Below are 21,032 nucleotides of genomic sequence, written 5' to 3'. Positions count from 1 at the left end.
GCAGACAGGCGGAGCAAGACGTTTATTGATGGCTTGCATATTTTCTCGAAATGGCAAAAGCGAACAAGCCAGAGAATAGGTTCGTATGTGTCCATGCTTCCAATGCAATAACAGGAAGGAGTATTCAAAGGAAAGCTGGGGGACTATTCACAGCCACTTGTTTAAATACGGTTTCATGCCTAACTATTTGGTTTGGACCAAGCACGGTGAACTAGGGGTTGTAATGGAAGATGGCGAGGAGGAGGAGGAAGATGACACCATTCCGGACTGGGTTGCAGGCCAAGCTTTTGTAGGTACTACAATGGGCGAGGCTGATGAAGATGAGTTTGCAGAAAATGGCCCTACTGATGACCTTCGTCAGGTGATACGAGATGCATACAGAGATTGCAAAACTGAGAAGGAAGTAGCAAAGTTGCAGCGCATGATAGATGATCACCAAAAATTGTTGTACCCAGGTTGCCAGCAGGGCCATAAAAAACTAGGTACGACACTAGAATTTGTGCAATGGAAGACAAAAAATAGTGTGTCCGATAAGGCATTTCAGGGGATGTTGAACATTGTCAAGAAGATTCTCCCCGAGAATAATGAATTACCGTCCACAACATATGAAGCTAAACAGATTATTTGCCCTCTCGGATTGGATGTTCAGAAGATACACGCATGCCCTAATGATTGTATCCTCTATCGTGGTGATGAATACGAGAAATTGGATGCTTGTCCCGTCTGCGAAGCCCTGCGGTATAAGATCAGGCGAGATGATCCTGGTGATGTCGAGGGGCAGTCTCCCAAGAAGAGAGTTCCCGCGAAGGTGATGTGGTATTTCCCTATAATACCACGCTTGAAGCGCTTATTCAGGAACAAGGCGAATGCTAAGTTGATGCGATGGCACAAAGAAGACCGTAAGGAAGATGAGATGCTGAGACACCCCGCAGATGGGGCACAGTGGAGATCAATTGATAGAACATTCCCAGACTTTGAAAGTGAAGCAAGGAACATAAGGTTTGGTTTAAGCACTGATGGATTCAATCCATTCGGTGAGTTGAGTAGTGGCCATAGTACTTGGCCTGTGACCCTTTGTATGTTCAACCTTCCTCCTTGGCTGTGCATGAAGCGGAAGTTCATTATGATGCCGGCGCTTATCCAAGGCCCAAAACAACCCGGCAATGACATTGACTTGTACCTAAGGTCGTTGGTTGATGACCTTTTACAGCTCTGGAAGGAAGAAGGTGTACGTGTGTGGGATGAGGATAGACAAGAGATCTTTAATCTACGAGCATTGTTGTTCGTAACCATCAACGATTGGCCTGCATTGAGTAACCTTTCAGAACAGACAAATAAGGGATATCGGGCATGCACCCACTGTTTAGATGACACAGACAGCATGTACTTGAAGCACTGTAAGAAGGTCGTCTATATGGGTCATCGTCGATTTCTCCCTGCTCACCACCAGCTGAGAAAGAGCGGGATGCATTTCAAAGGGGCGCCAGACCATCGTAAAAAACCTGCACACCGTAATGGAAAGCGTGTGTTCGAGATGATGAAGGATGTAAATGTAGTCTTTGGAAAGGGACTTGGTAGCCAACCTGTTCCGAACGACGATAACGGACATGCACCCATGTGGAAGAAAAAGTCAATATTTTGGGAGCTACCTTATTGGGAAATCCTAGAGGTTCGCAACGCAATAGACGTGATGCACCTGACGAAGAATCTTTGCGTGAACGTGCTAGGCTTCATGGGTGTTTATGTAACCTCAAAAGATATATTGGAAGCACGACAGGACCTGAAAGCCATGGGGCAACAAGATGACCTAAATCCGGAAAAGAGAGATAATGGACAGCACTACTTACGTCCTGCCAGTTACACTCTCAGCAAGGAAGAGAAGGATAGCATGTTTGAATGCTTGAATAGTATGAAGGTCCCGTCTGGGTACTCCTCGAATATAAATGGAATAATAAATATGAAACAAAATAAGTTAACAAATCTCAAGGCTCATGACTGCCACATGTTGATGACCCAGTTGCTTCCGGTTGCATTGAGGGGTGTTCTACCAGAAAATGTCCGGTTGCCGCTCGTAAAGCTATGCGCGTTTCTCAATGCGATTTCGCAGAAGGCAATCGATCCATCCAAGCTATCAAAGCTACAGAACGATGTGGTGCAATGTCTTGTCAGTTTTGAGTTGTTATTTCCACCATCCTTCTTCAATATTATGACGCACTTACTGGTTCACCTAGTAAAAGAGATTGGTATTCTCGGACCTGTATACCTGCACAATATGTGGCCTTTCGAGAGGTTCATAGCAGTCCTAAAAAACTATGTTCTTAATCGTGCCCGTCCAGAAGGCAGCATCGCCAAGGGATATGGAACAGAGGAGGTGATCGAGTTTTGTGTTGATTTTATTGATTCAATTGACTCGATTGGGGTTCCAACTTCACGCCACGAGGGGAGGCTCCGAGGAATGGGCACCCTTGGAAGGAAATCAAGTTTGAGCAATGATACTGATTTGTTCGACAAGGCACACTACACTGTTCTACAACAGTCATCCTTTGTGTCTCCGTATATCGAGCAGCACAGACAGATAGTAGCTTCAAAAAACCCGACCAAATCCGATGCTTGGCTTACCCGTCATCACATGGAAACTTTTCCCTCCTGGTTGCGCCAACAACTTATGGATAACTCTGAGATTCACCCACAGCTTGCCTAGTTAGCCAGGGGACCTGCTAGCACAATCGTCAAATTCCAAGGCTATGAGATAAATGGTTACACATTTTACACGAGAGCCCAGGACCAGAAAAGCACAAACCAGAATAGTGGTGTCCGCATAGATGCCATGGACAGAAATAATAGCAAGGAGTCGTATTATGGTTTCATACAGGAGATATGGGAACTCGAATACGGACCGCTGTACATCCCTCTATTTCTTTGCAATTGGGTGAAGCTAACTACCGTCACCAAAGATCAGTATGGAATGACAATAGTAGATCTGAGCAAGACTGGATACAGTGATGACCCATTCGTACTTGCCAATGATGTGGATCAGGTGTTCTATGTGAAGGACATGTGCAGCAAACCCAAGAGGAATCCAGAAGAGACATGGGAGCCAAAGTGCCACATAGTTCTTCCAGGTAAAAGAAAAATCGTGGGAGTCGAGGATAAAACAGACCAATCAGATGATTATGATCAGTTTGATGGCATGCCTCCATTCGCTGTTGAAGTTGATCCAAGCATCCTGCTATCCAAAGAAGAGGCTCCGTACTTACGTCGCGATCATGATCAAGGAACTTTCGTGAAGAAGAAATTTTACAACGTTGTATTGTAATGCGTTAAATGTACATGACCTTTGTGTATTAATCGATACAATTTGTAATTTTACCCTATGTATGATTTCATGTGTTCTTAAATTTGTTAGGTGAAGATTTTTTAGATAAACATGAACAATGTTAACCACATACAAACATGGATTTTTCTACGCATTGAAATTATTTAATTGAATAATTTCTTAATCACAGCAACGCAGTAAAATAAATATTTTAGAGGCTAAATGAACTGGTATAGAATTAATGATTAATTCATACTTATTGTCAATTTACTTGTTAATTAAATATATTTTTGCATGTACAAAATCTGTGAAGGTTTTGTTTTTCATCCTGAAATGTAGTGAAAAGATAAAATAAAATCCATTTCAAAAAACAGGCGGGAGAAGAAAACTAGGAAAAAAGACCTTTTGTCTCGGGTGCTAACAGCAACCGGGACAAAAGGCCCCCTTTTATCCCGGTTGCTTATCCCGGTTGCAAACGGCAACCGGGATAAAAGGGTACTTTTCGTCTCCCGCCCGGACGTACCCTTTTATCCCGGTTGCCAACTGCAACCGGGATAAAAGGCCCCCCCCCTTTTATCCCGGTTGGTGGTGGCACCCGGGATAAAAGGGTACGCTCCCAGCCCCACCTGGCGGGGGCACCCTTTTGTCCCGGGTACCATTACGAACCGGGATAAGGGGGGGGTTTAAAAGGCACTGTACTCCCTTCTACCCCCCGCCAGTTACACTTAGCAAAATTTTCGCCAAGTTCCACGCGTTCTGCTCCGCCGTCGCCGCCCGTCCGCCTCCCTCGCCGGCCGCCGCCGTCGTCATCCCCCATTGCGCCGTTTGTCGTCGTCCTGCCGCCGATCGCGCCCAGACATCGTCGTCCTCCATCCCCCCGGCCGGCCCGCCTCGATCCTCCTCGTCCGTCGACGCGCCCGGCCCCCACCTCGTCGCCTCCGGCCACCGGCTCCATCCTCGTCGCCGGCTCCATCCTCGTCACCGCCTCCATCCTCGTCACCGCCTCGTCGCCCCTCGTCGCCGTCCCGCCTACGCCGCCGCCGTCCCGCCTACGCCGCCGCCGTCGTCGTCGCCTCGGCCGCCGTCCTCGCCGCACCGGCCGCCGCCGTCCCGCCGCCCGGCCCCCTCGTCGCCCCGGCCACCGTCGACGACCGCGCGCGAGAGGTCCGCCGCCGCGCCGGCCGGCAGCATTGGGAGGGCTTTTTTTTTAAGTTAGAAAATTAAGTTATATTTTTATGATAGATTTTTAATTTTGATTGTTAAGTTAGAAAATTAAGTTATATTTTTAAGTTAGATTTTTTAGTTAGATTGTTAAGTTAGATTTTTAAGTTAGATTTTTAAGTTAGATTTTTTTTTAAGTTAGATTTTTTTTAAGTTATATTTTTGTATATGTGTCCCCTCCGCCGTCCCGCCGCCGTGATCGCCGCCGTCACAACCTAGTAGGCACCGCCCGTGGTTCCGGGGAACCGTCCCCGCCTCCGCCGTACCGCCGCCCTGACCGCCGCCGTCACAACCTAGGCACCGCCCGTGGTTCCAGGGAACCGTCCCCGCCTCCGCCGCCCTGATCGCCGCCGTCACAACCTAGGCACCGCATGTGGATATTCGTAGAAATTCGTAGAAATTCATAGAACGTAGAAATTCGTAGAAATTCGTAGAAATTCGTAGAAATATTCCGGACTTTGTAGGATTCATGTTATTTTATGATTTCATTATATACATGTATGATTCCGGACTTTGTAGGACTTTGTAGAAATTTGTAGTAAGACGATTTCTATGACTGTCATGTATGATTCCATGTATGTTTCCATCAATAGTTGAAATGGCAGACAATGAGACCGCAAGGTATATCATGGAGCAGATAATCGCTGGTGATGGTAGTGGCGAGAACGTTCCACTATCATACACGGATGAAGAGGGCACCCAGGCGGACATGTTCCTCAACATGTCCACCGATGGGAATGAAGAGCATTAGCCGCAGCAACAACTTGCCGTGGCGGAAGGTTCCGGCGAGGTATATATAACCATTCTTGTATTGTTTCACGCCACTGTTACTACTACGTACTAATTAACGAATCTTAAAATGTTAGCCCTCCGGATCGACACAAGGGCAGAAGACCCAAGGTTGTACAAAGGTGATGGAAGGGAGGCTTGTCATCACGGAAGTGACAGAAGAGGGCAGGCCGGTTGCTCCCGAGAAAGTAGCAAAGAAGTACGTGAGTCAGATCGGGGCAATCGTCCGGGACAACGTGCCTATCAGCATCAGAGAATGGAAGGGCAGAAGCACTAATCCGTACGCCCTTCCGGAGACAGAAAAGAATATGCTGTGGGAAGACGTGAAGAGACATTTCACATTCCCCGAAGGATATAGTGAGAAGGATGTCAAAGCGTGGACGCTTAAGAAGATGGCTACTCAATTCCAGACATTCAAGAAGATGCTGGATACCCACTACATCAAGAAGGGCCGAACTCTAGACTTCAACGCGTGGCCAAAGTTGAGGGACCACTGGGATGCATTTGTTGAATATAAGAGGAGTGAAGACGGTGTGAAAAAGATCACGACCAACACAGCAAATGCTAGTCAGAAGGGCTACCACCATCATTTGGGGCGAGGTGGGTATGGCTCAGCAATTCCCAAGTGGAGGAAGATGGAACAAGATCTGATCGAACGGGGAATCGTACCTGCAACTATTGAATGGCCCGAACGATCAAAAAATTGGTACTACGCTCATGGAGGCTCCCTAAGCCAAGAGGATGGGACGTTGATTTTTAATGACACAATACGTGAGAAGGCCGAACATCTCATGAAGAACATTGAAGATTCTAAGGCTGGGAGGTTGAAGGTGGACCGAGAAAATGATGAGCTCACATTGGCCCTCGGTAATCCAGAACACCCAGGACGTTGCCGAGGGTTCGGGGTGGTTCCGTGGAAGTTTGCTTTCCGAGGCGACAGCACCTCGTACAGAAGCCGGAAGCGAAGAAAGGAACAGATCGAGGAGAGCTGGCGGCAGATGCTAGAATCTAAAGTGCAGGCACAAGAACAAAGAATGATGGATGAAACCAATCGGCGGGTGGCCCACGCAGTTGCGGAGTTGGCCCAATCTGGAGCATTGCCGATTCCTAACACCGCCAGCCCTTCTCAACGCCTCTTGAGCAGTTGTGCTTCTACAGGGGTCCCCGATGCGCAGACGCCCAGGTTACCCGTGGAGGAGCAACGGTTCCCCGTGGATGCCATCACACAACGGACCTCATGTGAGCTGCATGCACCGGTCGGCAACCTCACTATTAAGGTATACTTATACATAATATTTATGCAATCTTGTCAATTGATCCAGGCCTCGAGATCGGAGTTCAACTTGTTTACTTCTGCTATATGTACAGGTAGCGTACGGGAGTGCGTTAGCAACCCTGGCGGGGCAGAGCAGTCATGGCATGGAAATTCCAACAGGCTACGCCAGCGTCTGCGTAGAGCAAATAGTTGATCCCTAGTATGAAGGTCTAGAGCTCGACTTCCCGGGAGGCGACGGGGAAAAGACATTGGCAGATGCGCTTCATGGGATTATTCTATGGCAAAAACGCTACATCATTATTCCCAGCACGGAGCCATCTCCTCAGACCTTAAGACCGCTCCCCGTAGATCCCCAGCAGCGACCTTCTCCTCATACCTCGAGACCGTCATCTCCTGCTCCAGGACCGTCCCTTCCATCTATATCAAGGTCTCCATCTCCACTACATCCTGGTGCTGGGAGCGACGACGACAATAACAACACCCCTCCCCGATCACCGTCGCCGGCACCAAGAGCGGCCCCCTTGAAGGAACCTGCACCACCACTAAAGAAGTCACGAGCACCGCCTCCCAAGCAAAGACAGAGAAAGAAGAAAACAAAGGAGCCTGAAGTGACTCGTAAGGAACGCTGGGAGGCAATGTCTCATGCGGAACAGTGGGCAGAAATCCAACGAGAGGCCAGTGAGTGGTTCAAGAAACAAGCCGAAGAAAAAAAAGTAAGGGAGATGGAGCCACCGCCAGTAAGTCGGCGAGATTTAAACTTTTTTATCAGGATAGAAGAAGGAGCCAAGAAAAGGATACCACTCTTGTCAAACTATGAACGGGCTCTAGTAAAGGCTGATGAAAAGGATAAAAGGAAAGGAAAGTCATCTTCCAGCGGTCCAGTCCCCGACCTCAGCCATTTATCAAAAAAAGATGCTCAACGGGTAAAAGCAATGCCCTTGGATCAACAAGCAAATGTATTGAAGTTCATGGAAGAAACAGGTCTGGGACTTGATGAATGCATAGGGCAAGTTGAGACGCCAACTGCACCGCCCCCTGAGCTGAGATGGCCTTATGAGCTAGGCAAACCTCTAGTAAAGCCTTCATTGGTACGGAAGCTATCAACAAAGATGTACGCATTCCATCAATGGTACATGATGGCATCCGCCGACTCGAGGGAGATGATCGGCATGAAGGTAAAACCGATAGATTTTCACGGTGAAGGGGAGAAAGTGCTGTGGCTAGACTTCAAGGATATATACGAAGTGTACCATCATGATGCCCTGGACGTCTCTCTGATCAGCGCTTAGGTTCTGTAAGTGTCCGTTTATCTCTACATGTAAATTTTGGCATGCGTCACCGTACTAACTTCATCTTCCATTTCATGTAGGATGCTAATTCAGACATGCCGCCGAGAGGCGTACCTACATGTAGGCTTCATGGATCCATCTGTAGTTAACCAACAACAGACACAATTAGCACCGGAAAAAACCTTTGCGGAAATATACAATTTCCTAGACAAACAAACATTCAAGGATTTCATACTACTTCCATACAACTTCAAGTAAGTGTGTGTATACCGTCTACTTTCGATGTCTTTTTCCTTATCTCTACATGTTAGTTAGCTCTAATATGCATGAACATTTTACGCACGCAGCTTCCACTGGATTCTTATTATAATTGAGCCTGAAAGAAGCCACGTCACTGTCTTCGATTCGTTAAGGAAAGATCCGGTGGACTACCAAGAAGTGCAAGACATGCTAGGCTTGTAATAATTCTGTACCTTTATCTATATGCAAAAGTTTATTTCCTAAATTTTATTCCTGTTACACTATATCATTCATTATTCTAATCTGCAGCGCATGGAAACAATTCATAAGGACACACAAAGGTCCATTCAAAGAAAAACTTACATGGAACACAGACTTCCCGGTACGTATGAAGTCTGCACATTTATTACATTGTATAATACGAATATTTCATAACTTATTTTTTTCCGCACTGAAGTGCTTAAGACAGGAACCCGGAAATAATCTATGTGGCTACTACATCTGTGAGCACATGCACAGTTTTATGGGACCCAAGGGACCGAAGATGACGCCGCACAACTTTAAAGTACGTAAAATAAAACTATTACTAGTTAATTATTTTCTAGCTCCTTATATGTATTTGTTCGTGTAACATTCAAAAATTTCCAAATTATAGATGTTAAATATTCAACAAGGACTCTTGAAGGAAGAAAGAGTAGCGGCAATATGTGAAAGTCTCATTGGATTCATAATGGACAAGGTGGTAAATCCAAAAGGAGAATTTTATTACGATGGACGACAATTAGACACTCCGATCAGCAACACCACGACGGGAAGATTGTAGACAGATACTTTGATTTATTTGTATATATAATACGCGCTAATTATGATCAATTTGTACTAAGCTAGTTGAATTGTGTATATGAATTGTGTATAAGGATTGTGTACATATATAGTAATTGTATAATTACAAATCCCATTCGTTTAAATACTAGTTGATTTCGTTCTAAAAAAATCTCAACTACTAAAGTTTAACAAATTAAAAGGGTCGCGGTACTACGTACGTGATGCATGCATGAAAAATTCAGGCGCCACGGCAGTGCCATGCAGGCGCCATTTAGTCCCGGTTGGAATCCAGCCGGGACTCCTGGTTGGAATCCAGCCGGGACTAAAGGGTAACCCTTTAGTCTCGGTTGGGAAATAAAGGAGGACCTTTACTCCCGGTTAAAAGACCCGGGACTAAAGACCCTCCCTTTTGTCCCGGTTGGTTTATCCCGGATGGATATCCGAGAGATATGCACCCTATCAACCGGGACTAAAGGCCAATTCTCTACCAGTGAGAAGAGGCGGAGAGATGTGTACTGCTAGCATAATGAAGACAACAACGTGATCAAGATTTGAGGAATGTGATGATGAAACATGATCGAGCCTAAGTGGTTTGTGGTATTTGTCATCCTCGATTGTGCAAGGAAAACGAGAGGAGGAAAGTAAGGAGGAATATCACCACCTAGGACTTAGAGCGCGGTTGTTTTTATTTTTCAAAATCATTTGAGCAAGTATGGGGAGTAGTTAACACGATTGTTTGTTTTGTATCTTTTTCTACACAGGCTTTCTACTCAACACAATAATACTAGGAAAAGTTGGCAAAAACTGCAACATAAGATCAGAATCAACTACTCTTGTTATTTTGTTACAAGTGAGCAATTTTAATTAGGCGTGCATATGCACATGTGGCATCGGAGTTCATTTGCAAAAAAAAACAAATATACACATATGGCTTGATACTCAATGTGTAGAGTAAGGCACCTAAGTATACTAAGTGATTTCAAGAGGATGAAAAACAAATCAAGAGGGACGAAGAAATATACTAAGCTAACATAGCATTTAAAAAAGTTATATTGTATCAAATCTAGCCGTGCTATCATCGCGGGCCAACTTGCTAGTTTATATTGGAATCGAATGGCGGTTGACTTAAAGTCTTCTGTTAAAGACGATACAAAATAAGAGGCAGCTTTTAGCAGCAAGTGCTCTCCAGTCTCCGGTTACTCTGCTACTGCAACATTTAGCTCCGCTTTTCTCATGGTATGTCGTTGGTCCGTGGTGACCGTGCACCGTTTCTGTAGAAGCACTGATTGAAGAGATCCTGTTTCCCCACGCTAGAGGACGGAGACCTTGACCCGCTCGGCCGCGGACGCCAACCACAGACGGTGATAGAAGCGCATGTCCTGATCAACAATGACACATCTACGCGCCCGTCCGCACTCCGCAGCCGCCGTCGCGCCCACCTAGCAACCACGCAGACGTGGAGTGGAGCAAGATGGCCCCTTCGCCACGCTAGAGGACGGAGACCTTGACCAAGTTAGTAGCTCCCCTTTTTTTATGAATCATGTTCATTCTCCTAGCAAAATAGTCATTAACATTCGATCAGTTGACGAATCATGTTGTTTTTGTTTGCCCGCTAGTCTAGGGCTGGCCTGTTACTGCAGAGGCATGTGCTTGTAACTTGTCAGTATAAATCTGACAAAGAATTTAACTCGTAGTTCTTTTTACATAAGATTCACTAGTAGAGAATTGACCTTTAGTCCCGATTGGTAGGGTGCAAATCTTCCGAAAATCCATCCGGGATAAAACAAAAAAAAGAAATTCCGAGCTCCCAGGAGGCCCCCCACACGCGCGTCGCAAGTCACGCGATTTTCCACGCGAAATATGCGCGTGCGCGCTGCATGGGATTCGAACCCACAACCTCCAGCCTCGCGCGTAGCTTCCTTGCCATCCCACCTACACACCACATCTAACTATATAGGGGATGTTATCGTTTTGTATTAACTTGTGGGGGACCCTTTTATCCCGGTTGGAAACACCAACCGGGATAAAAGACCCCCTTTTATCCCGGTTGGTATTACAAACCGGGATAAAAGGGTTCAGGATTTAGTCATGTTTCAGTCACCTCGTTGGGACCCTTTTATCCCGGTTTGAAACACCAACCGGGATAAATGACCCCCTTTTATCCCAGTTGGTATTACAAACCGGGATAAAAGGCTCTCGACCCTTTTTATCCTGGTTGGTAACATCCCCTATATAGTTAGATGGGTCTTTTATCCCGGTTGGTGTTTCAAACCGGGATAAAAAGCCTCTCATGATCTTTTTTTCCCACTAGCCTTTCCAACCGGGATAAAAGGTCCTGGTTGGTGAGCCCCCCACCAGTGACCGAGCTTTAGTCTCGGTTGGTGAACCTTTTGTCCCGGGCCAACTTTAAACCGGGACAAAAGGGGGCGCATCGAAAGCCAATTCTCTACTAGTGATCGGAAGTAATTAATCACTGATTCACGAGATAACACAAAGTAACTTACGTTTTTTAGTTAGGACATACCTTGCATCTGATTTGAGCTACATAAGAAATAACTAAGGGCATGTTTAGATCCCTAGAGTTGAAACTCATCCCATGAATCATATTCTAGCTATTAGATTCCATAAGAAATGGATTTAGTAGAATTTAATTCAATTGAATTTTCTTGTTTGGATGTACCGAGAAAGTTTTTTTTAAAATTAAATTTCGAATGTTGTTTGGATGCATTATCTATACTTTATTATTATTATTATTAAAGTGAGGAACACTTCTGCCCACTTTTTCTTGTTTGGTCCAACTTCTATCAACGAGAGGTGGCCCTGATGTTTAATAATAGGTAAGATTAACGCATTGATAGGTGGGTCTAGCTTTCTTTCCCCGTCTCCCCTTTCACCCGCCCATGCCCGACGTCCGCCTCTTCGTGACGTCGTAGCACTGCTGTTCGCCTCTCCCTGCCCGCCCCAGCCGGTCGTGCCAGAGCCGCCTGCCCGGTGCCCATGGCTAGGCCGTCGCATCCACGGCTGGGAGGCTCCTCGCCGCAGCCCTACAACCCTCGGCCGCTATTGGCACCCCGCGCCCCCAGGCCATCACTGGGGCCAGCCGTGCACCGCCTTCTCCAGAGAAAGAGGGGGTAGGCGAGATAGAGAGTTTGAGAGAGAGATAGGGAGAGAGAGAGAGATGAGATGAAGAGGATAAGGACCGGACGGACGATAGAGAGATGAGAAAGGATAAGGATAGGGCTGGGTGCGGTGTGGGACCCATGTGAAATTTTCCTATTCCTTAGATTAGTACCACCTCGCCATCTGAAGCAGCGCCACACCAACTTAAATGTTCATCCTCACGAGTCATCCTCACCGAGCTTGGTTGCGCGGGCTTGTAACCCAAGTGGAGGCATTAAAGTGGTGTGGATGTTTGGGTGCGGAGGGCTTGGGTCCATTGTATGCCCTTGCTGGCCCTGCCCGTTCCAAGTTGGTAGTGGCTGTTTGTCCAAGCGAAAGCTCAGGCTTCACTGGACCTGGAGTGGTAGGAACGGCGTGAGGCAGGGTTCACAGAGCAGCGATCACTACCCGCTTCCAATGGTGGAAGGATAACAGGCCGCTACATCACAAGCCCGACCTGGACCTCGAGGAGCCGACAGCGAGGATCAGAGAGGGAGAGGGTAGGCGTGGGACTAACCGGACGGCGGGAACGGGGCGAAGTGGGGCCTTCTTTGTGCAGAATTGCTGTAGAAGCATACCAATCTCAAGATAGAGAAAGAGATAACAAGTTCGATGGCAAGCGGTTTCCGCACGGTTGGGATATGGACACACTCACGTGACCCTTTATATATGAAAAGTCTAATACTACTAAAATAAAAAAGTTACACAACACGATAAAAAATATGGTGCGCTACACGACACGATAAAAAACATCGCGTGCTAAGCAACGTCGTTTCACCGTAGCAACGCACGGACACCTTGCTAGTTAGTAATATATGAAGTCTCCACCATCCAGCTAAATATCACTTTCTCTCTCTCATCCTTCTAAGCTGTTTCTCTCTCATCCGAACTCTCACCTCTCTCTCTTCCGAACTCTCCACCTCCTCATCCGAACTCTCTCATCTCCCTCTCATCCTTCCAACCAGGTGAACACTAATCTCTCTATCATCGAAACTCTCCTCTCTCTCTCTCATCCTTCCAACCAGCTGAACACTATTCATCCTCTCTCTCTCCTCTCTCTCTCATCCTTCCAACCAGTTGAACACTAGTCTCTCTCTACAATGCCGATATAGATGACTAAACATGGAATCTTTTTAGATGTTGAATAAACAATTTGATAGAATAATTCTATCCTTCTCATACACCACAATTTGAATATTTATCTCCAAAAAGCAGATAAGCTTCTCTCTCATCTCTCTCTACAATGCTGATATACATGTGCTTCTGTGTCATATATACACATACAATGAGATAAGAGAAGATATTTATGTAGCAGATTTAATACTAATTCATACATAGATATGATAAATCTTCTTGTGTCACAGTACAAGCACATTCATACTCTGCACCCACCAACCACTAAGCCTATTCATACAATGCAACAATTACCTGGGTGAAAACATTTCGCCCATTATTTTTTTTCTCGAATACGAGGACAGCCTGTACGCTAGTCACTATGGGAAACTCCATTAAACACACGATCATTTCGGTCACAACATCCAAGCACCTAAAATGAGTGGCGCATTCAGCCCTGGCTTGTTTCTAGGATGAGCATGGATCTGCACCTACCAATCACTGATAACCTTATCCGGCAATATGATTCTTTAGGGATGATTGTCTCTAACCCAAGATGAGGCCATTGTGGACACTGACAGGCAAGATTTTTTTTTCCTTCGATCCGCTGACCGGTTAACCTCCTATGTACCCAGCATCAGCTGTTCAGAATATGGAAGCAAGATCTGTCAGTGAACTATTTATGAATACGGGACAGTCTTGATCAAGGAATCAGTTTTTAGATTCTTCCCTGCCGTACTTGGAGACTATCTTCTGTGGCAGCCCCATCTTTCTAAATACTGTATCCCTGTCCTTTACACTCATTTTTCCCCACCCTCACCCCTGCGCATCGAATGGATACCCACCAGGTTCTCAATACCCTTTTATAAACATCAAAATGGCAGTAGCAGCATCGTGATTTTATCAATACAATAAGACTTGAAGATAATAGAGTTTGACATCAATTGACCATGACACATTAATAGAATCAAAGGTGGCTCAACGGTTCATATAATGTTCTTCTGGCGACATAATATACACATAGATCCACATGTCATATTCACTGCATAGGGGTAATAATACCAGCCACGAAACAGTGGACAGGGCCATTGCTGTCCCTAGTAAGAGGTTGGCCTCCAACCGGCTAGGTGACACCGTGACAGTGTTCTTCCATAAACCATATCAGAGTTGAGAACTCACCACCTACGCTGAACTGCTTAGCATGCAACTCCCTGCTGCGTTAGTAGCATGGGTGTATTGCAATCGGCAACTCCCTGTTGTTGGCCGTGTATAAGAATAAAAAACTGGCAAAAGAAGGGTTCTGGTCACGCCATGTCATCCTACTGCAATCATATGCATGGGTGTATTGCATGCCGTTGACTAACCATACTATATAGATGGTAAAAGACAAACACGGAAGCAGTTCAAGGTTTCAATCGATCAGCGGATGCCCATTCCAGACCATGTATATAACCGGCCAGAACCCGGAGATGGTTGGTGCTACGAGTACAAAACTGCAGGCTGGCAAGACATGTCCTAAGCTTTCTGGGTCTAGACTAGCTATTCTGCCTGGACCATTCTTCATTTGGGCTTCTGAGCGGCTGAAGCTACCTGCTGCTGCATATGTTGGCAACAAGCCAACAACTAGATAGTAGACACAGCCATGCATAACAAATGAATAAACAAACATCTGTCATATTTCACATAACCTTCATAATACGAGGGTGTAATACAGTACTTGCAATATAATTGATCCATATCAGACATAAAAAACATACCCTGGCATTGAAAGTCTGAGCAAAACTTTCTGGGATACATAATGCCAACACACTTTGCTGATGATTTATTGTAGCCCAAGGTGTGGCCATTGTGATCAGGACACTGGTAGAAGAGATTCTTTTGACACATAATACGTGCCCAGCAATCCTCTGTTCAGGTTATAGAAGTAAGATCTGACAGCAAACTATTTATGAACATGGAATAGTCTAGATCGTGGATCCAGTTTTAGATTCTTCCCTGTCATATTTACAGACTGATCTTCTGTGACAGCCCCATCTTTCTTCATATGTATAGCTTTCACCAGTATCTTGGTCCTTGGTTCAGGGATCAACCCTCTTGACTTCATTGTTGAGCCTCATCAAGCTTTCCTTGGGAATGAAGACCATGAACCATAATAGTAAATGATCGTTGATCTGGGCCTGATCCACTCCTCTCCATCTCATCCCATATTTGGGGCACCCCTTCTCATATTTCCAATCGACATAAAGGTTCAATATTAAGTTATATGTATCAGAATCCAATTTGCAACCGGTTTGCTCCATCCTCTGCATCAAAGCAATGACATCGTTCTGAACTTGTTGCAAGCACAAGCACCCTGTCTGAACTCTGAAGCTCAGCTACTGCCTGGAAGTAGCCGACAGGCGACAGCAAGTGCACCGCCCGTCGACGGAATGTGGTGGACCACGCCGCTGGCGAGTTCACGTCGGACAACATCCGCTCCGCCAACACACTGTCCTTCCACCGCGCCGCATCCGGCCATGGCGAGGCCGTCTTCTTCTTCCAGGTCAGCATCATGTCTTTCTTCAGTTAGTTCGGACTTCAGGGTTCCTTGTCAGATAAAACACCGACCGCGTCTTAGGGCTCCGACAGACGGAACGAAGAAGAGGTACCCCAAGGGACGGCCGGCGTCTGGCGGCGCTCCGGCGAGCCGCGGCGGAGGATGGGATCGCAATCCGGAATTTCAAAAGACACCCCCATCATATTTTCAATTAACCCCTCATTTGGATCGCGATTAATGATCGCGAACCGAATATTTACGGAATACCCCCTATTATTTGTAAATAGCCCCCTAATTTGGATTGCGATTATTGATCGCGATCCGACTATTATCCGAAATGCCCCTGGTTCAGGTCGTCTCCTCCCCACGCGTCCAGCGTCGTCGTCCTGCCCGCGTCGCCATTCAGAGCCGCAAAGCCCCATCCAGCCCACTCAACATCTTCTGAAGACCTAGCGCAGCTAAGCTCTCTACCCATCTGCACCTGCAGCTGACGGGACCCCAGATGCGCATGCCATTCACCGCGCGACTGAGCTCGTACCGACGAGGCATGGGCGAGCTCCGAAGGTCGCGCGGTGGCGACTCCAAGACGTAATTGTGCCCCTCAGCCTCCGACAGAGCAGGTACGGATGCCGCCGGTCGCCACCGCAGCCACCAAGCGGCAAGCGCCGCCTAGAGGCGAGTGGCGCAGAATGGCAGAGTGCTCTGCTCCGGCTGATATGTCAGCAAGTTAGGGAAAGACTTAACAAGTCTACAAAATGCATAAACATAACTGATCACAATGGTCGTTTGGACCATGGAGAAATCTACAGTGAACATCACAATAAGTTGAGTCACCTAGAGCAACATAATCAATGAATGAGCTTTTTATTCCAATTGTGCTATCTGAAATTTGCAGAGCATTGATTGTATTATGAATCATACATATTACTGAATTCTCTACAAAAAATGTGTCATACAGACGACAAGTAAAACCTCTTGATCTAATCTATTTTGAAACATTTTCTAAACTTATTTTATACTTCCATATATCTGATGCAAACAAATGCAAGGACGAATTATAAAGCTGAAGCTTCATACATCTTCAGTTATTTCAGGTAAACTGATCACCTGCAGACATCTTGCCCATTTTCAGTCCTATGTATTCACTGTTGTGGGAAATCACTGTGAGTTGTTGCTACTACTCCATGCTCCACCAAAAGAGATCTGGCAAACTTGAGATACGAATCTCTAATAGCGTGCATCTCAATGGCTGCATCCTGAATCGGGATCCGCTCCCTAGGTTGTTTCTTCGAGCATGATATTCCAAGAGAAACAACAGAAACCAAGCAATTCTTAATTCCACTTCTTATAGTGCTGTTATAGGCATCTGTGTGCATCCATATTGTCGGATCAACTATATCCCATATTCTCTCTGGAAGAGCATTCTCTGAAAACTTGTGCAAATCCAAAGAATCATTGAATATCTCATCCGTTGGGCTCCTTCCAGTAAACATCTCAAGCAGCAATATGCCGAGGCTATAAACGTCACCTTGAGTTGAGACAGAAGAACCTTCACCATACTCTTATTGGAAAAAAAAAAGCCAAAGGTCAGCAGCTCATGTATACATAAGAACTAAGAACATTTTTCAAATACCAAAACCATCTCTTTCATTACCTGGTGCAACATAACCAATGGTGCCTCTTATTCCAGTTGTGCTATTCGAATTTTGCTGGGTTTTACTAGCACTTTCTGGAAGGATTCTTGATATGCCAAAACCTCCAACTCGGGCACTCACTCATGTCTTCCGCAAGAAAGATGTTGCTTGGCTTGAGATCGCAATGAATGATTGATGGCTGACAGTGATTATCAAGATAGTCCAAAGCATCCATGATATCGACAGCAATGTGTAGCCTTTGTTCAAGGCTCAGAGTATCTGTCGGGGTAAGTGTGTCAGACTCTGCGTGAAGCCAACCATTTAGGCTACCTTTTGGCATGAGCTCAAAAACTAGTGCCTTGAACTCTTGACCCCGGTGATTGATGCTTGAGCAACAAGTGATGATCTTTACGAGACAACGGTGATGCACCCTTCTGAGTGCCTCGCATTCAGCGACAAAACTTCTAAAAGTCCCAGATTGTTCTATGTTAAACACCTTTACAGCTACAGTAGTACCCTGGTCATGTAAAGTACATTTATAAACCATGCCATAGCTTCCTTGTCCAAGTAAATTGTCCTCTGAAAATCCATTGGTCCCATTTGACAAAGCATGATAAGAAACTCTTTCATACCGTTCCTCAGTTGTGGATATGAGTTGACTTTCATGCCTTTTCCTAAGCTTCTTACAGATCAACACAATTACAGCAAGTACTGAAACTGAGAATACAACTGCACTGATTGATGTTAGGGTGATCACAAGGGTTTTCGACAAATTTCCTTTTTTTTCTTTTTTGCACTGGACATGGAGAATGGAGCTAAATGAAGTTGACGTATTCCACCACAAAGCTGATCATTTCCATAAACCGACATGTAAGATGCATTTGCAAAAAAAAAGCCCTATTGGCACTTCACCTTGCAGATCATTGAAGGATACATCCAATTTGCACATGGATGTCAAATTCTGTAAACCTGAGGGTATCTGCCACACCTTAAAATTTTTGAACTTTCAGATTAAAAATAATAATTAAACAATGTTTTTCTCATAATTTTAAAATTTTTCCAACATTTATTTTCTTGACAGGAAATTTAGTATAGGGAAATAATTGAGTGTTTTTCTGAATTAAATATAATGGTTCTCCGTATGTGTTGCATTCATACCGATGCATCTTGGTATTTCATAAGTGCAAATATTTTGGAATGCGTTTAGATGCCGATTAGGTTCTTATGAGAATTTCCAGATTTTTTGAGATTTATTCTCATTTTTTCTATAGCTAAATCCAATTTTTGGAAGGTTCTAGAATCCTTTTCATGAGCTCCAAGTATTTTATTTGGACTCCTCATGTCCCAAACTATCTCTAGGATTTTTCCTGGAATTTTGGATTTTTAGGGTTTTTTTCGTTATTTAAATTAATTATCTAGAATTTTTCTAGATTTTTCTTTCATGAGAAATCATTTCTAAAAAAGCAAAATCCTAATCGATCGGGCCAAGTCTTTGTAGCCCGACCCTCTCCAGCCAACCTGCACCGACTCGGCCCAGCTGATGGCTCGGCTAGGCTCGCTAGGCCCATCGGCCACTAGCGGGTCAAGGCCAAGCGTAGCTGCACTTGGGCGTCGCCACCGCCGAACCTCGGCGTGCGTGCCAAGGCAGGCGCGGACCCACACACCTATAAAAGTCGAGACAGTGCCCCTGCTACTGCCCTGCCTCACACCGCCGCTCTTCCCTACTTGCACGAGCGCCGCCATCCCCCACATCCGCCGGAGCTAGGAGCTGCTGCTAGCCTTCTCTGGCCGATTCACTATGCCCGTCGACTATCGAAGAAAGCTAGAGCCTTAGGGAGCTCCGTGACATCGAGGAGCAGCTCTGCCACCATTCTTCGTCGCCGCTCCACCGCCGGAGTACCATCACTCGCGAAGACCTGAGCCAGTTGCCGTGTTCTTCCACCGCCAGCCAAATTCTAGCCGGAATCCGTCCACCTCGCCGCCGGTAAGCATCTCCATAAAGTCCCCTCGATCTCCTCTTCCAATCCCCATCCTCGTTGCCGACCCTAATCGCCGGAGCACCAAGGTGAGAGATATGGGTACCTCAGGATACTGGTCATACCTGACAAGTAGGGCCCACTCGACCAAGGCGTACGGGCTGAGGACATGAAGTTACTTGGAGTGCACGTCAAAGCAACAAGACAATTCAAACATGCCGAATATCATGGAACGCGTATTATAGTCCTACTCAGATTACTTTCCATGTAACTATCGAGTAGATTAGATTCAAACTGACTTGTAACTCTTGATCGTCAGCCTATATAAAGCGGCCAAGGGCACCCCCAAGGGTATCCCAACAATCATATCAATCTCAAGCAATACAAACCAGCATACAGGACGTAGGGTATTACTCTTCGGAGGTTCCAACCTATCTAAAACCTTCGTGTCCCTTCGTGTTTTCACGATCACCTTAGAGTTCTTGGTTTCGCAATCGCCCTCACCTACAAATCAACAACTTGGGTAACCCCCTGGTGGACTATCGGGCTTATAAATCCAATAGTTGGCGCGCCAGGTAGGGATGATTGTGAGATCCTCCCTAGCGAGCTTGATTGCATCCCGCCCCGGCATTACTTTCCCTGAGAGCATGAAGGACTTTCTCACCAACCCGATCCAGCTTCGCTTCAGGAGCATGTCAGTGGACTTCGACTTGGTGCCCGCCGCCAGCTCGGCATCTGTCAGATTTACTCTGGTGGAGCAAGTTCTCTATCCAAGGATCATCACACCGCTTACCCAGTAGGTCAGCAATCTCTCTATCCGAGAGGGTTCCTCACATCCTTGCTGCACCCTACCCACCCACGCCGCACCAAACCCGCAGCGCCCATATATCGACGGAACGACCTCGCCAGTGAGAGAGAGGGGAACAAAGTGACAGATGGAGGCGGCGGGCGGCGTGCAGTTCGGCTCCTCGAAGCTCCAGATCGTCACGCAGGTGGAGATGGCGGAGGCTCGGGTTCCACTCGCCTACCATGACCAGTGCGTGCACCTCCCAGTTCTACCTCCGCTGGAAGTGCGAGCCCGAGCGCCACGCCTGCGAGAAGTGCCAGTACAAGCTCATCATGGAGCGGATGCTCCAGATGCAGAAGATCCGCGAGGAATAGGAGGCCAAGGTCAAGGGCGGCGCCCTTATTGGCCTCATCCCGGCCACAACCAAGCTCGCCTGATCCAGCCCCGGTACGATCTGGTTGATTTAGCACGACACGTCGACCTCAACTTGTTGCATGCACACACGTCAGATCTGCCACGGAAAAAAAAGAGAACAATTCTCCCTTCCCTTTATTATTTAATCTATTCCATCCAGTAGATCTCCTACGTTGCTCGGTGCTTACTAACAATTTTTTTTCTTACTAGCAGAAATACCCGTACGTTACTACAGGTCTTTACTTACTCTCACATTATTATTCGCTTGTTTCTAATATGTTAGCTTCACTTCACCATATGTTGGTGCGGTGTCCGAGTACAGTAGTAGAAGATATTTGTGGGTGGTTTGATGCCATCTGTTTATTACGTGGGACCCACACATGGAAACAAAAAAAATCACCGCTCAACCACCGCTCTATAAATTCATTCAATTTTCCCCGTACTCATTATCATCTAA

The 21,032-nt window shown here is 46.1% G+C and overlaps 1 protein-coding gene and 2 pseudogenes across 1 annotated transcript; 2 read left to right on the top strand and 1 right to left on the bottom strand.

Moving 5' to 3' along the window:
- Positions 1 to 148: 148 nt before the first annotated feature.
- LOC111257295 lies at positions 149 to 3,292 on the top strand (the record flags this gene model as incomplete). Its single annotated transcript, XM_022826579.1, has 4 exons — positions 149 to 1,034; positions 1,146 to 1,669; positions 1,823 to 2,578; positions 2,702 to 3,292. Coding segments are annotated over 4 exons (2,757 nt in total), but the record flags the coding sequence as incomplete, so codon positions are not given.
- A 13,496-nt stretch (positions 3,293 to 16,788) lies between these two features.
- On the bottom strand, positions 16,789 to 19,141 carry LOC111257312 (annotated as a pseudogene).
- Positions 19,142 to 20,309: 1,168 nt separating this feature from the next.
- Positions 20,310 to 20,598, top strand: LOC101753531 (annotated as a pseudogene).
- The last annotated feature ends 434 nt before the right edge of the window (positions 20,599 to 21,032 follow it).

The sequence above is a fragment of the Setaria italica genome, chromosome V, assembly GCF_000263155.2.
Source record: "Setaria italica strain Yugu1 chromosome V, Setaria_italica_v2.0, whole genome shotgun sequence".
Taxonomy (NCBI): domain Eukaryota; kingdom Viridiplantae; phylum Streptophyta; class Magnoliopsida; order Poales; family Poaceae; genus Setaria; species Setaria italica.
This window is presented reverse-complemented; position numbering and strand designations above follow the sequence as displayed.